The sequence below is a fragment of the Pseudorca crassidens genome, chromosome 4 (assembly GCF_039906515.1).
Source record: "Pseudorca crassidens isolate mPseCra1 chromosome 4, mPseCra1.hap1, whole genome shotgun sequence".
Lineage (NCBI taxonomy): Eukaryota > Metazoa > Chordata > Mammalia > Artiodactyla > Delphinidae > Pseudorca > Pseudorca crassidens.
In genome coordinates this window covers 128,949,232-128,964,383 of record NC_090299.1, presented here as the reverse complement: position 1 = coordinate 128,964,383, position 15,152 = coordinate 128,949,232, and the positions used below count along the sequence as shown (strand labels likewise).

General features: G+C 38.3%; 1 protein-coding gene across 1 annotated transcript in view; it reads right to left on the bottom strand.

Moving 5' to 3' along the window:
• The window catches only part of TTC29 (tetratricopeptide repeat domain 29), a 253,274-nt gene that overhangs the window by 157,758 nt on the left and 80,364 nt on the right, over positions 1–15,152 (bottom strand). The window contains exon 8 of the mRNA XM_067734746.1: positions 11,695–11,780. Within this exon, the coding sequence (XP_067590847.1) occupies positions 11,695–11,780 (86 nt within the window). The remainder of the gene's footprint in view (positions 1–11,694; positions 11,781–15,152) is intronic.

Here is a 15,152-nt window from a genome sequence, read left to right as displayed (position 1 = left end):
ACTGGGGGAAATGGGATATGGGACAGCTGCTCCTTTAGATTCCCGAGAAGGAGACTGCTTGAGGTGGGTCACGGGGCAATAGGATAAGGCGGATAAAAACTCTGATGTAAAGCAGGAAAATGACTGCCGAGTCCCCTGAGCTTACACCTGAACCATCTCAAGCTGCATGGCGAGCCCTCTGTAGCATGCTTCCCAAGCTGGTGATGAACTACACAGGACTAGGAGGCGCACTGGCTGCACACAGGACTGTCTGCATGTTTTATATAATGATAACCAGAGGTCCTCTGGGAGGAGGAGGCCATGTTTCCTCTGTGCCAGCACCTGAGCTCCTCTCAGACACTGAGGCCATTAAACAGGAACAGAAGGGTCAATTTTAGGTAATGATTTCTAATTGCAAGTAAAGACAACTTCTATTTAATCGACAGTGAAGAGCTCTGATCTTTAAATTAAGAAATGACTCAAATTTCTTTTTGGGGGGGGATAAATGCCTTTTTTAACTCAAGGAAAAGTTATTAATAAAAACTTTTCCATAAAATGTTGGTTTATTATATTTCCATTAGAAAAATATGTGCCACTACAAAGATAAATGTAAGCGCTATGTAATTTACATATGATACATTTAGTGAATTACAGTTAAGAAAAAAATAAGTACAAAGCAGGAGCTCTCAATAGATACTCAGTAAATATTACCTACTAGAGTATCATTGCTGTCATTGCTCAGTGCTAATTATATCATAGCCTGTAGTAATAATGGTACCTTACATCTGAAAACTGTTGATAGTCTAAAGTGTAAAGATACTTTTATTTCTTTTGATTTTCACAAAGATATGGTGAAGCTGCCATCGTCATCCTTATTTTACAAATGAAACTGAGCCTCCAAGAAATTAAGTGACTAAGCTAAGGTCAGCAGCTCGTATGTGGCAGACAGGCCTAAGAGCCATCTCTTCTAACTTCAACTCTCACATGCTCTTTCTACACCGTAGTTACCTTCCTTATAAAGACTATAGTTCAAAACCTACTGTCAGTTCAAATATTTAACCACTTAACAGTTAGAGATATCACTTATATGTGAAATCTAAAAAAAAAAAAAGATACAAATGAACTTATTTACAAAACAGAAATAGACTCACAGACATAGAAAATAAACTAATGGTTACAAAAGGGGAAAGGGGGGCATAAATTAGGAATTTGGCATTAACAGATACTACTATATATAAAATAGGTAACAACAAGGACCTACTGTGTAGCACAGGGAACTATATTTAACATCTTGTAATAACTTATAATGGAAAAGAATCTGGAAAAGAAAAAATATATATATATATAAAGAATAAATATATATTCATATATATATGTGAATCACTTTGCTGGTACACCTGAAACATTGTATAATAAATCAACTATACTTCAATAAAAAAACAATTAGAGAGATATTGCTATTACACTTGAACTATATTACATAAAGATGATCTTTATCATGTAACATACTTTCTAAATAAAATCCTACTTCCAACAGCTTTTTAAAGACTTTCACCTACATATTTAATATTTTATCCTATGTTAACTGTTGGTTTGGGAATACTTGGGCCTAGAGCAAAAACCAGAAATTGTGATTTCTGTAGATGTTTGACCATCTAGCAGTTTGGAAACTAGTTATTTTATGCATATTAATGGTAATATAATAGTCACAGTTTTCTATATGTTAGACTTTATGCCACAAACTTTACACACGTTTTCTCACTTAGTTTTCACAGAGCTGTGCTGAGTTAGGGAGCGGTATTATTCCCATTTTACAGACGAAGAAACTAATGCTCAGAAACATCACTTTGCTTATGTAATGTCATACGGTGCAGTGATAGCAGAGCTGGGATTCCATCCTCCATCAGCTGATTTTAAAGTCCACCATCTTAACCATTTCACATTGTCCTCTCTTTTCAAAGAGTTGTTAAATGTACTCTCTAAAAAGCAACTGAGAGTTATCTGAAGAATGCTAGCATTTACTGCCTTTACTTCATGCAGACTTCTAAGAATCACAGATTTGGTAACAGATGTGAGCATTGTATCCACCCAGGCAACTCTAACTAAATATTATGATACCCTATTAAACTGGTCCTAAACTTCTCACAGTCTAGTACACAGAGCTGAAAGAAGACAGGAAAGGGTGAAAGGCAGATTGAAGAAGCAATTCCTCCTGTAGACAAACTGATTCAGACTATGTGCATTAGTAGGTATGGTCCATCAGAAAGATTTATCATATCATCCTATACTGCAAATATGCAGAACTTTGCAGAGTTGAAGCATGTGAATGGATGCACCAAAGACCTAAATGAAGATAGAGCCTCAGAGCACCTCTTTCTCCATCTCTCCTTTGCCTTGGTCCTTGGCTTCTTTACTTTCTTTCCATTTCTCTCCTTTTTTTTTTTTTTAACATTTCTTTTCTTTTCACATATAGTTTTCAACAATGTGTCACATAAAGAGCAAGAGAATCAGGCTTCCCTGGTGGCACAGTGGTTGAGAGTCCACCTGCCGATGCAGGGGACACAGGTTCGTGCCCCGGTCCGGGAAGATCCCACATGCCGTGGAGCGGCTGGGCCCGTGAGCCATGGCTGCTGAGCCTGTGCGTCCGGAGCCTGTGCTCCGCAACAGGAGAGGCCACAGCAGTGAGAGGCCCATGTACTGCAAGAAAAAAAAAAAAAAAAAAAAAGAGCAAGAGAATCAAAAGCAATTCCTGCATGAGTATTTGTTTCCTTTCCCAGCTATTAGTTCTGGCCTGGCCCACTCCTCCTTCCTCCCCCAAACCAGCCCCCCATACTGGGCCTCTACTATGCAGATGAGAGTTAGAATTTTTGGGGGAAAGAGTAGGGATAGAAGAAGTAGAAATGAGCCTGCTAAAAAGAACCACAATTTCTTTTTAATTTATTTTATTAAAGTATAGTACTTTACAATGTTGTGTTAATTTCTACTGTATAGCAAAGTGATTCAGTTATACATATATACATATACATTCTTTTCATATTCTTTTCCCTTATGGTTAATCACAGGAAACTATGAATATAGTTCCCGGTACTATACAGTAGGACTTTGTTGTCCAACCATTCCATATATAATAGTGTGCATCTGCTAATACCAAACTCCCAATCCATCCCTCCCCCACTCCACCTCCCCCTTGGCAACCACAGGTCTGTTCTCAATGTCTGTGAGTCTGTTTCTGTTTCATAGATAGGTTCATTTGCGTCATATTTCAGATTCCACATATAAGTGATATCATATGGTGTCTGACTTACTTCACTTAGTATGATAATCTCTAGGTCCATCCATGTTGCTGCAAATGGCATTATTTCATTCTTTTTTATGGCTCAGTAGTATTCCATTATATATATATATACCACATCTTCTTTATACATTCATCTGTCCATGGACATTTAGGTTGTTTCCATGTCTTGGCTTATTGTAAATAGTGCTGCTATGAACACTGGGGTGCATGTATGTTTTCGAATTAGAGTTTTCTCTAGATATATGCCCAGGAGTGGGATTGTTGGATCATATGGCAACTCTACTTTGAGTTTTTTGAGGAACCTCCATACTGTTTTCCATAGTGGCTACACTAATTTACTTTCCCACCAATGGTGTATGAGGGTTCCCTTTTCTCCACACCTTCTCCAGCATTTGTTATTGGTAGACTTTTTAATGATGGCCCTTCTGACCAGTGTGAGGTGTACCTTATTATAGTTTTGACTTGCATTTCTCTAATAATTAGCAATGTTGAGCATCTTTTCATGTGCCTGTTGAAGAGCCACAATTTCTTGATGTGAGAAAGAAAAGCAGGCAGATGAGAGAGGGAAGGGAGAGGGGTGATGAACCATGTGTGAGTGGAACACAGGAAGGAACTTTGGGGTCCAGAGAGTGACATGAAGATACAGGCTTCAGGATATCTAGAGAAAGACAAATTGAAAAAAAAATTTTAATGGAAGGAGAGAAGAGTCTAAACGATGTTACTGTGAGTTAAGAACTTTACCTCTTGTTCTTTGAGGACAAGTAAGGAGAAATTGATATTACTTTCCTTTTAGCTTGGTGGATGTTTTCCTTTTAATATGGTATTCCACCAAGAGAGCCATGAAGAACTCACATTTATTCGGGTTGCATCATGGTTTCATGGTAGATAAAAATCTTCACTTATAAAAGTGACCAAAAGGAAAATTTGTTTTATGTATGTTACCTTAGAATCTGCCAAGGCATGTATGTGTCAGCTAGATTACCATTTAGATGAAGAGCCCACTGTCATCAAGGATGGAGTGACTTTTAAGGGAGAAGGTATCAAATTGAACACAGAAAAAACTAAATGGAAACAACTGTAAGAATCCCCAAACTTTCTGTGCCTTAAACATTACAAATCAAATAAATCATCCTTTGTTAAAAATGCCTGCTGATATACAATAGCTTTGTCTTTGTTTGCATCTATTGAGTTAAAATAATAACTAAAATTTAATTACAATTACTTAGTGAAAACTTAAGAATATATCATTTTACAAATATGACCCATACCCTCCATTGTTAATATTTACCTACAATCCATTAGCTGCTAGAATATTAGTGTAACTATTTTTTTCTGCTACATCGTTTACATGCATTTCTCTATGGGATGCTGCTGATGAGGCTAGAGATTTGGGTTAACCATGCATACAAGCTAACACCAATATTAGAAGCATTCTAAGTTATTATAAAGATGCTGACACGTCTTCAAACATACAAATAGCTACTGTTTTGTATATGGAATAATTAAATACTAGGACAAGAATTTTGTACTACAAAAGCAAAATCAATATGGTGAATTTTTCTTTCACAGTATAATTTTTGATAGGCTACATTATCACTCAACAATGGGAAGCAAATAACTCACTGAACGTACCGAAGACAAAGTAAAGTTGATGTTCCTAAGATTAGTAAGTGGAATAGAGCATTTAGAGAGAAAGAAAATTCGTGCATGAAAACAATTTACTATGATAGGACCATCCTTTTTCTTAAAATAACTTTATGGTTGCAATATTTGATTGTGGGAGCTGGGCCAACTTTGCATAAGGTCTTGAATGTGATTTTTGATAAAATATTTTTCTCTTTGAAATCTTAGGACTTCATAAGATACATTTTTTTTTCCTTTTCTTTTTTTTTTTTTTTTTGCAGTACGAGGGCCTCTCCCTGCTGTGGCCTCTCCCGCCGCAGAGCACAGCCTCCGGATGCGCAGGCCCAGCGGCAACGGCTCACGGGCCCAGCCGCTCCGCGGCACGTGGGATCCTCCCGGACCGGGGCACAAACCCCTGTCCCCTGCATCGGCAGGCGGACCCCCAACCACTGTGCCACCAGGGAAGCCCTCATAAGATATATTTACTTTCTAAAATTCAGAATCTACTCTATTTGGCACATTTTCAGGTGGAAATTGATGATGGCCAAAGGGAAAGGGGATTCAAACTCAAGTCTGAAGAATGTCCTTTTATATCTGAAAGGAAGGAGGGAAAAGTGGCTAAAGTAAGATACTAGAGAGAATGAAAAGATGGTGGCCATCTATCTGAAATCAAAGCAAGATGTCAGGTTTTGTGGGAACTAATTTCAGTGCAACAGCAAAAACACGCTGCCCTCTAAAATCAGCCCGAGCTGGAAGGCCTCCATGCCCCGAATCAGGTACAACTGTTCAGTGTCCATTCTCCACCCAGCCACACCCCAGTGCCAAATTCCCATTCTCTGGTGATTCCCTGGTACCTGTTTCCTGCCTCCTGTCTTCCAGCTGTGAATCTGATGCCTTTTCGAGTTTGCTCTTAGCATCTTGTATCTTGCATCTTGTATCCAGACCTGACAACAATTCTTCACTGGCACTGCAGCTCTGCCCGTGGGTCTGGCTCAAATCTTATGCTCGATTCCTGCAAATTCTCAGTTCTGGGTGAGCTGTGTTCCAAAAAGGTAACAATATTCTGCCTCAAGCAAGTCCGTGGTTCTTCCCAACCACACAGGCTACTCTTGACAGTAGCAGTGAGCCAAGGCCTGGAATATGGCCTGCCTGGTTTTCCAAAGACTCTGCCCTGCCTGGAGAGTTACATGACAAGAATGAACTAACCTTGACTCTCAGTGAGGTACATGCCTGGGTAAGGGGGTTGAGATCTTACTGGAAATATCTGCAAGGGGCTCTCTCATTCCAGCCCCAAACAGGGATAGGAGACAGAAGGAATGTGCTCATTTCTCTCCTTTAGACATGCTGGTTTCCTTGGCTTATATGCCATCATCTATTCCTGGTTTTCCTGCTACCTCTCCAGAGACACTGCTTAATCTCCTTGGCACCTCCTTCTCCCAGCTTGGCCCTTGAACTTTTTCATTCAACATTAACTGTCTCTAGGAAATCTCCTCCACTCAACAATTTCAGTATGCTGAAAACTTGCAAATTTATACAGCCTCAAATTTACACAGCATCTTCAATCCAGACCTCCTCTTGAGCTCCAGGCCCACATATACCACTGTCTATAGATCTCTCTTTGGCTATCTCAAAAACTCCTCAAACTCAACATATTCAAAACTGAACTCCTCGTTTACCCCCAAGCCTGGGCATCCTGTGGCATCCCCCACCAGAGGCCATGCAGCTCTACAGCCAGGAACCTAGGCCCATCTGGACCCCACTGTCTCCTGCACCTCCCAGATTTAATCTAATTCCAAGTCCCCCAGAACTTCTGAATCTTTTTCCTTCCATATTCATTACTACTACTAAAGTCCAGAGATTTAGTTGATTAGTGTAAAAATAATAAAAGCTACTAATTATCAAAAGTTTTTATATACCAGGCAGGCACTCTTTTAAAACTTGATATAAATTGTCTTTTCTAATCATCCTATTATTAGTTTCCTAGGACTGAAGTAACAAAGCAAACTAAATGGCTCAAAAATAAAGGAATGCAAGAGAGTTCCCTTTTCTCCGCACCCTCTCCAGCATTTATTGTTTGTAAAATTTTTGATGATGGCCATTCTGACCGGTGTGAGGTGATACCTCATTGTAGTTTTGATTTGCATTTCTCTAATAATTAGTGATGTTGAGCATCCTTTCATGTGTTTGTTGGCAATCTGTATATCTTCTTTGGAGAAATGTCTGTTTAGGTCTTCTGCCCATTTTTGGATTGGGTTGTTTGTTATTTTGATATTGAGCTGCATGAGCTGCTTGTATATTTTGGAGATTAATCCTTTGTCAGTTGCTTCGTTTGCAAAGGGTTGTCTTTTCATCTTGTTTATGGTTTCCTTTGCTGTGCTTTTAGGTTTCATTAGGTCCCATTGTTTATTTTTGTTTTTATTTCCCTTTCTCTAGGAGGTGGGTCAAAAAGGATCTTGCTGTGATTTATGTCATAGAGTGTTCTGCCTATGTTTTCCTCTAAGAGTTTTATAGTGTCTGGCCTTACATTTAGGTCTTTAATCTATTTTGAGTTTTGTGTATGGTGTTAGGTAGTGTTCTAATTTCATTCTCTTACATGTAGCTTTCCAGTTTTCCCAGCACCACTTATTGAAGAGGCTGTCTTTTCTCCATTGTATATTCTTGCCTCCTTTATCAAAGATAAGGTGACCATATGTGCATGGATTTATCTCTGGGCTTTCTATCCTGTTCCATTGATCTATATTTCTTTTATTGTGTCAGTACCATACTGTCTTGATTACTGTAGCTTTGTAGTATAGTCTGAAGTCCAGGAGCCTGATTTCTCCAGCTCTGCTTTTCTTTCTCAAGATTCCTTTGACTATTCAGGGTCTTTTTTGTTTCTATACAAACTGTGCAATTTTCTGTTCTAGTTCTGTGAAAAATGCCATTGGTAGTTTGATAGGGATTGCATTGAATCTGTAGATTGCTTTGGGTAGTGTAGTCATTTTCACAGTGTTGATTCTTCCAATCCAAGAACATGGTATATCTCTCCATCTGTTTGTATCATCTTTAATTTCTTTCATCAGTGTCTTATAGTTGGAATGTAAATTGATACAGCCACTATGGAGAACAGTATGGAGATTCCCTAAAAAACTAAAAATAGAACTACCATATAACCCAGAAATCCCACTACTGGGCATATACCCTGAGAAAGCCATAATTCAAAGAGTCATGTACCACAATGTTCATTGCAGCACTATTTGCAATAGCCAGGACATGAAAGCAACCTAAGTGTCCATCGACAGATGAATGGATAAAGAAGATGTGGCACATATATACAATGGAATATTACTCAGCCATAAAAAGAAACGAAATTGAGTTATTGGTAATGAGGGGGATGGACCTAGAGTCTGTCATACAGAGTGAAGTCAGTCAGAAAGAGAAAAACAATTACCATATGCTATCACATATATATGGAATCTAAAAAAAAAGATTCTGAAGAACCTAGGGGCAGGACAGGAATGAAGACGCAGACATAGAGAATGGACTTGTGGACACGGGGAGGGGGAAGGGTAAGCTGAGAAGAAGTGACAGAGTGGCATGGACATATGTACACTACCAAATGTAAAATAGATAGCTAGTGGGAAGCAGCCGCATAGCACAGGGAGAACAGCTCGGTGCTTTGTGACCACCTAGAAGGGTGGGATAGGGAGGGTGGGAGGGAGACCAAGAGGGAGGGGATATGGGGATATATATGTATGTATAGCTGATTCACTTTACTATACAGTAGAAACTAACACAACAATGTAAAGCAATTACACTCCAATAAAGATGTTAAAAGTAAAATAAAGGAATGGATTCTTTCACAGTTTTGAAGCCTAGCAATCTGAAATCAAAGGGTTGGCAGGACCATGTTCTTATGGGGAGGGGATCCTTCCTGTCTCTTCAAGCTTCTGGTGGCCCCAGGCATCCCTTGACTTGTGGCACTGCAACTTCAATCTCTACCAGCATCTTCACAGGGACTTGTCTTCTGCGGGCATGTCTTCTTGTCTTCTGTCTGTTTCAAACCTCCTTCTGCCTTTTTCTTGTAAGGACCCTGTCACTGGATTTAGAGCCCAGCCAGAAAATCCAGCACAATGATCACCTCATCTCAAGAGCTTTAACTTAATTACCTCTGCAAAGACCTTTTTTCTAAGTATGGTAAAATTCATAGATTCCAGGGGTTAGAAAGTGGACATATCTTTTTAAAACACCATTCAACCCCCAAAAAGTAAATATACTTATTAGTTGAGTCTGTTGAGACTTAGAGAATTTAAGGGATTTGTCCAAGGTCACACAGTTAATATGAATGTGAGCTTCACATTTGATTTATGGCTTCCTTACCTCCAGAAAAATAATTTCAATACTTTTCTGAAAGGAGTAACAGTATCAAGAAATTTGTCACTTGGATGCCAAATGCTGCTTCTTAAATACATTCATTACTAGACTATCCTACACCACTAGTGTTATCTTCCAAAACTATAGATCAGATCCATCATGGCTGGCATGTTGTCTGTCACTTAGAAGGTGCTCAATAAACAGCTGTCAGTAAATGAATGAGATCACGCCACCAGCCTCATCAAAGTCACCAAACATTCCACATTGCTTAAAAACTAAGCTTCACATTCCAACAAAGCATTCAAGACCCTCCAACCCTCCAAAAGATTAAAAAGTATAATCCCGGAATTACAATGAATTCCTAATTCTTAGAAAGGCTGTACTTAGAATGAGTACAGCCTTTCTAAGAATGTCCAGAAATCATACAAGAAGAAATGGATAAATTTGGCCACACACATATCTAAAAGTTGATGGAAGAATTTCATAATAAGGCCAAAAAACAGCGGCCTGGAAAAATATTCCCAACATGTATTAATACATATGCCTAATTTCCTAAAGATATACATAGCTCCTGAGGAAACAGGCACCTTCATTTATTGTTGTGTGACAATAAACTTGTTACGCTTCTTTGAAGGGAAGATTAGAAATAAAAATAAACTTATCTTTAAATTCATATCCTCTCCTCTTTGAACCAGCATTTCCACCCTTAGGAATTTATTCTGTAGATCTTCTCTCACTTTGGCACAAAGCTATTCACTGTTATACCCTTTGTGAAACAAAACTGATTGGAAATAACCTAAATGCCCACCAACAGGAGATAGTTAAATCCATTACAGTACAACTATATCATGGGATACTATGAGTCCCTTTTAAAATGAGGCATGTCTATATATACATTAGTATGGAGGAAGTTAACTCAGGGGACAGAACAGTGTGTATAAAACATTACCATTTTGTAAACAACAAAAAGGACACATATATATATATGCACCTATATGCCAGGCATACCTATGAATATTTTTGGAAGGATAAACCAGAAACTTGTAACTGTATTTGCCTTTGAGAAAAGAACTGTGAGACTGAGTACAGGGACAGAAGGAAGATTTATTTTTCACTGTAAACTCTATTGTATTGTTTGAATTTATTTTGCCATGTGCCTGCCATGTGATAGAGAGACAGAGAGAATCTATAGGCTAATTTTCACCTAATTTTCCAACTTGAACTCCTACTGTATCCTATCTTGTACATGACAATTCATTGCTTCTCAAACCCACAGACTATGATCATATTGAGAGTGTGGGAGTGTGTGTGTGTCTAATATGCTATCATCCTTGACTCTCACGCTTTCTGCCTGTATAAATCCTGCCCCTCAAAAGCTCTTCTGTGCAACCTTCCTGATCTTCAGTGTTGAAACTAACTACTCTGAACTCAGAAAACCCCTGTTCATCCTGCTTTGAATTATAGTTGTTTACAAGTTGGTCCCCCTCATTCAACTAGCTCCTAAAGGGAAATGTGCATCTTGTTGGCCTCTGTGTTCCTCAAAGTACCTGGAACACAACAGCCTTGCTGTGTGCATGTCATTAACTAAAAAATATTAAGTAGAAGAGTCAACTAGGAAAACCCAAGTCTCTTACGATTAAACCCAATTTTAAGGATGATAGAGAAAAATATTTAGCCCAATCACAGAAATGCTATTTAACATGAATATCTAAAAGAGCCAACAAGAGCTCCTCAAAGCTGAAATATAAAGCCAATACTTCTTATCGAATAGGATTATTGCATGAGATGTATGTGAAATTCAATAAGAAGTTACAGTTGGAATATATTAGAGGTAAGAGAAGAATGAAAGAAAAATGATTTCAGTTTTAATATGGAAAAGATAGCTCTTGACATTTTGTTTTTTGGGTTTTTTAGTCAAACACACCAAGCCTGGTCATAAGATAGGCGAACACTGATTTTTATCCTGAAGCAGGTTACTTCTCAGATTGGGACTAGCAATGCCTTCCACCTTTGCAGCCCGCCTTCCCCCCGCTCCCCACACACAAAGGAAAGGTTCACTGCAATGCAATTCAATCTATTGCTTATTAACTACAGTTTTTCCTAAGAAAACTTTCTCAGATCATATTATGTGTGCCGTAATTTTTTTTTACTATTTACTTTTTGCTGTCATTTAAACCCATTTCCTCTTGTCCTTGGTGATATAGGAGTGGAGGGTCCCATTACTCCATATATTTAACTTTCATCAATAAAACCAATTTTTAATGCTTCTAGAATAGTGCTATTCTGCTTTAGTCTCTATAAATAGGTACACTGACATCCAGCCCACCCCATTTCTATTGGCCTTATAACAACATACAATAAAAAATATAAAACAAACATAATAAAATAGAATATAATAAAATAAAAATTAAAAGTGATAGTGATTAAAGTCAACTTGAACTTACTGCTAATGCTGTTTCATACTCTCCAGCAGCCAAGTGCGCTAAGCCCAAGTAATAGGAAGCTTCTTCTTCCATCTTTTTGTCATTTCCTAAAACGAAAATGTAGAAAAAATCATTATGGTATTAAAGAAATTGGTTTATTACAACAAACAGAATCTTTGCTTTTTAAGAAAGTAGAAAGTTATTATAACAAAGTATACAGATTTATATCAACAATCTCTGAAACCTAACTGTGTACTCATCAAAAAGGCTGACGTTGGAGAAAAGGGAACACTCTTGCACTGCTGGTGGGAATGTGAATTGGTTCAGCCACTATGGAGAACAGTATGGAGGTTCTTTAAAAAACTACAAATAGAACTACCATATGACCCAGCAATCCCACTACTGGGCATATACCCTGAGAAAACCAAAATTCAAAAAGAGTCATGTACCAAAATGTTCATTGCAGCTCTATTTACAATAGCCCGGAGATGAAAACAACCTAAGTGCCCATCATCGGATGAATGGATAAAGAAGATGTGGCACATATATACAATGGAATATTACTCAGCCATAAAAAGAAACGAAATTGAGCTATATGTAATGAGGTGGATAGACCTAGAGTCTGTCATACAGAGTGAAGTAAGTCAGAAAGAGAAAGACAAATACCATATGCTAACACATATATATGGAATTTAAGAAAAAAAATGTCATGAAGAACCTAGGGGTAAGACAGGAATAAAGACACAGACCTACTGGAGAACGGACTTGAGGATATGAGGAGGGGGAAGGGTGAGCTGTGACAGGGCGAGAGAGAGGCATGGACATATATACACTACCAAACGTAAGGTAGATAGCTAGTGGGAAGCAGCCGCATAGCACAGGGAGATCAGCTCGGTGCTTTGTGACCGCCTGGAGGGGTGGGATAGGGAGGGTGGGAGGGAAGGAGATGCAAGAGGAAAGAGATATGGGGACATATGTATATGTATAACTGATTCACTTTGTTATAAAGCAGAAACTAACACAACATTTTAAAGTAATTATACTCCAATAAAGATGTTTAAAAAAAAAAGGCTGATGTTAATACAATTTACCTGGGTCACAGATAATAAGTGAGTAACATGCATTAGCAATATAATTATGAGGAGTTTCCCTCTACATACAAAACCCAGTATTAGCATTTTGACATTCATATGTAAATTCCATACCGGTCCACCATGTAAAACCTATAGTCATTCATCATAGCTGTGACTACATATGTGAAATAATTGATAAAGAGTATCAGCCTGGGCTTCCCTGGTGGCGCAGTGGTTGTGAGTCCGCCTGCCGATGCAGGGGACACGTGTTCGTGCCCCAGTCCAGGAAGATCCCACGTGCCGCAGAGCGGCTGGGCCCGTGAGCCATGGCCGCTGGGCCTGAGTGTCCGGAGCCTGTGCTCCGCAACGGGAGAGGCCACAACAGTGAGAGGCCCGTGTACCGCAAAAAAGAAAAAAAAAAGTTGATTTTATTTCTACACAAGAGCAATGAACAATCTGAAAATAAAAGAAAAAATTCCATTTTCAACAGCATCAAAAAGAATAAAATATTAGAAATAAATGTAACAAACCAAGGGCAAAATGTGTACACTGAAAACTATAAAACATCATTAAAAGAAATTAGATAACATGTAAATAGACTGATAACCATATTCATGAATTGGAAGACAGTGTGAAGATAGCGATATTTCCCAAACTGATCTACAAATTCAATGCAATCCCTATCAAAATCCCAGCTGTCATTTTTGGAGAAGTAGACAAACTGATCCTAAACATCATGTGGAAATATAAGCAATGTGGAAGGACCAAAACAATATTGAAAAAGGACAATTTGGAAGACTCGCACTTCCCAATTTTAAAACTTACTACAAAACCACAATAAAAAATATGTAGTAGTAGAATAAGGACAGACATGAGGATCACTGCAATAGAATTAAGAATCCAGAAAACAACCCTCACATTTATGGTCAATTATTTTTAACAAGGGTCCCAAGACAATTTATTGAGAAAGAACAGCATTTTCAACAACTGGTACTGGGGCAACTGGATATCCACATACAAAACGTGAAGTTGGACCCTCTTGACATCACACACACACACATATACACACACCTAAATATAGGAGTTAAAACTATAAAACTCTTAGAATAAAGTGCAGAAGTAAATCTTCATGAGTTTGGATTAGTGGAAGCCTTCTTAGTTATGAAACCAAAAGCACAAACAACAAAAGAAAAAACAAATTACTTTGCACTTTATCAAATTAAAAACTCGGGCTTCAATGGATACCATCAGAAAGTGAAAAGAAACCAAATCTGATGAAGGACTTGCATCTAGGATATTAGAGGATTCTTGTAACTCAATAATAAAAGGACAAAATAATCCAATTAAAAATGGGCAAAGGAATTGAATAGACATTTCTGCAAAGAAGATATACAAATGGGCAATAAGCACGTAAAAAGATGATCAACATCATTAAGCAACAGGGAGATGCAAAATAAATTCACAGTGAGATATCACTTTATACCTACTAAGATGACTATAACAAAAAGACAGAAAGTAACAAGTACTGGTGAGGATGTGGCTAAATTGAAACCCTTTATACATTGTTGATGGGAATGTAAAATGGTTCAGCGACTTGGGAAAACTCTTTGCCAGTTCCTCAAGAAGTTAAACATAGAATTGTACCACCCAGCAATGCCACGTCTACGTATATACCCAAAGGAACTGAAAACATGTACACAGATGTTCATAGTAGCATTAATCATAATAGACAAAAGGTGGGAACAACGTACATGTCCATCAACTGATGAATGGATAAAGAAAATGTGATACAACCATACAATAGTGTATTGTTTGGCCATAAAAATGAATGCAGTAGTGATACCATCTACAAGATGGATGAACCTTGAAAACATGATGCTAAGTGAAAGAAGCTGGACTCAAAAGAATACACATAGCATGATTCCATCTGTGTGAACTATCCAGAAGAGGTAAATCCACAGAGACGGAAAGTAGATTAATGGCTGCTAGGGCATAGGGGAAGGAGGGTATGGGGAATGCCTTCTAATGAGTATGGGGTCGGTGTTGATGTTTGTACAACTTTGTGTATTTATTAAAGAGCACTGATGTCTGAAAGATGAAAATAATAGAATAACAGACTCATGAGACCACTGTATGGCTGGCACTATACTTGTGCATTACACCAAGGTGTCCTAACTAAGGTGCACAGTGGATGTCGGTCCTCCTTAAGTACCATGTAAATCAATGTGGGAGGCAGGCGTTATCCATGCAATCGTCAGCTTGCTGCTTCAGGTTCCCTGACCAAAGTAGGAGACAACAGTAAGAAGGGATGCTTTGTCCCAGAGCATTTCAGCGGCTGTCAGAGCTCTGTAAAATGCTGTGCAATCTTTTAACCTGTCTACTATCTTATATGAAAAACATGGGCAC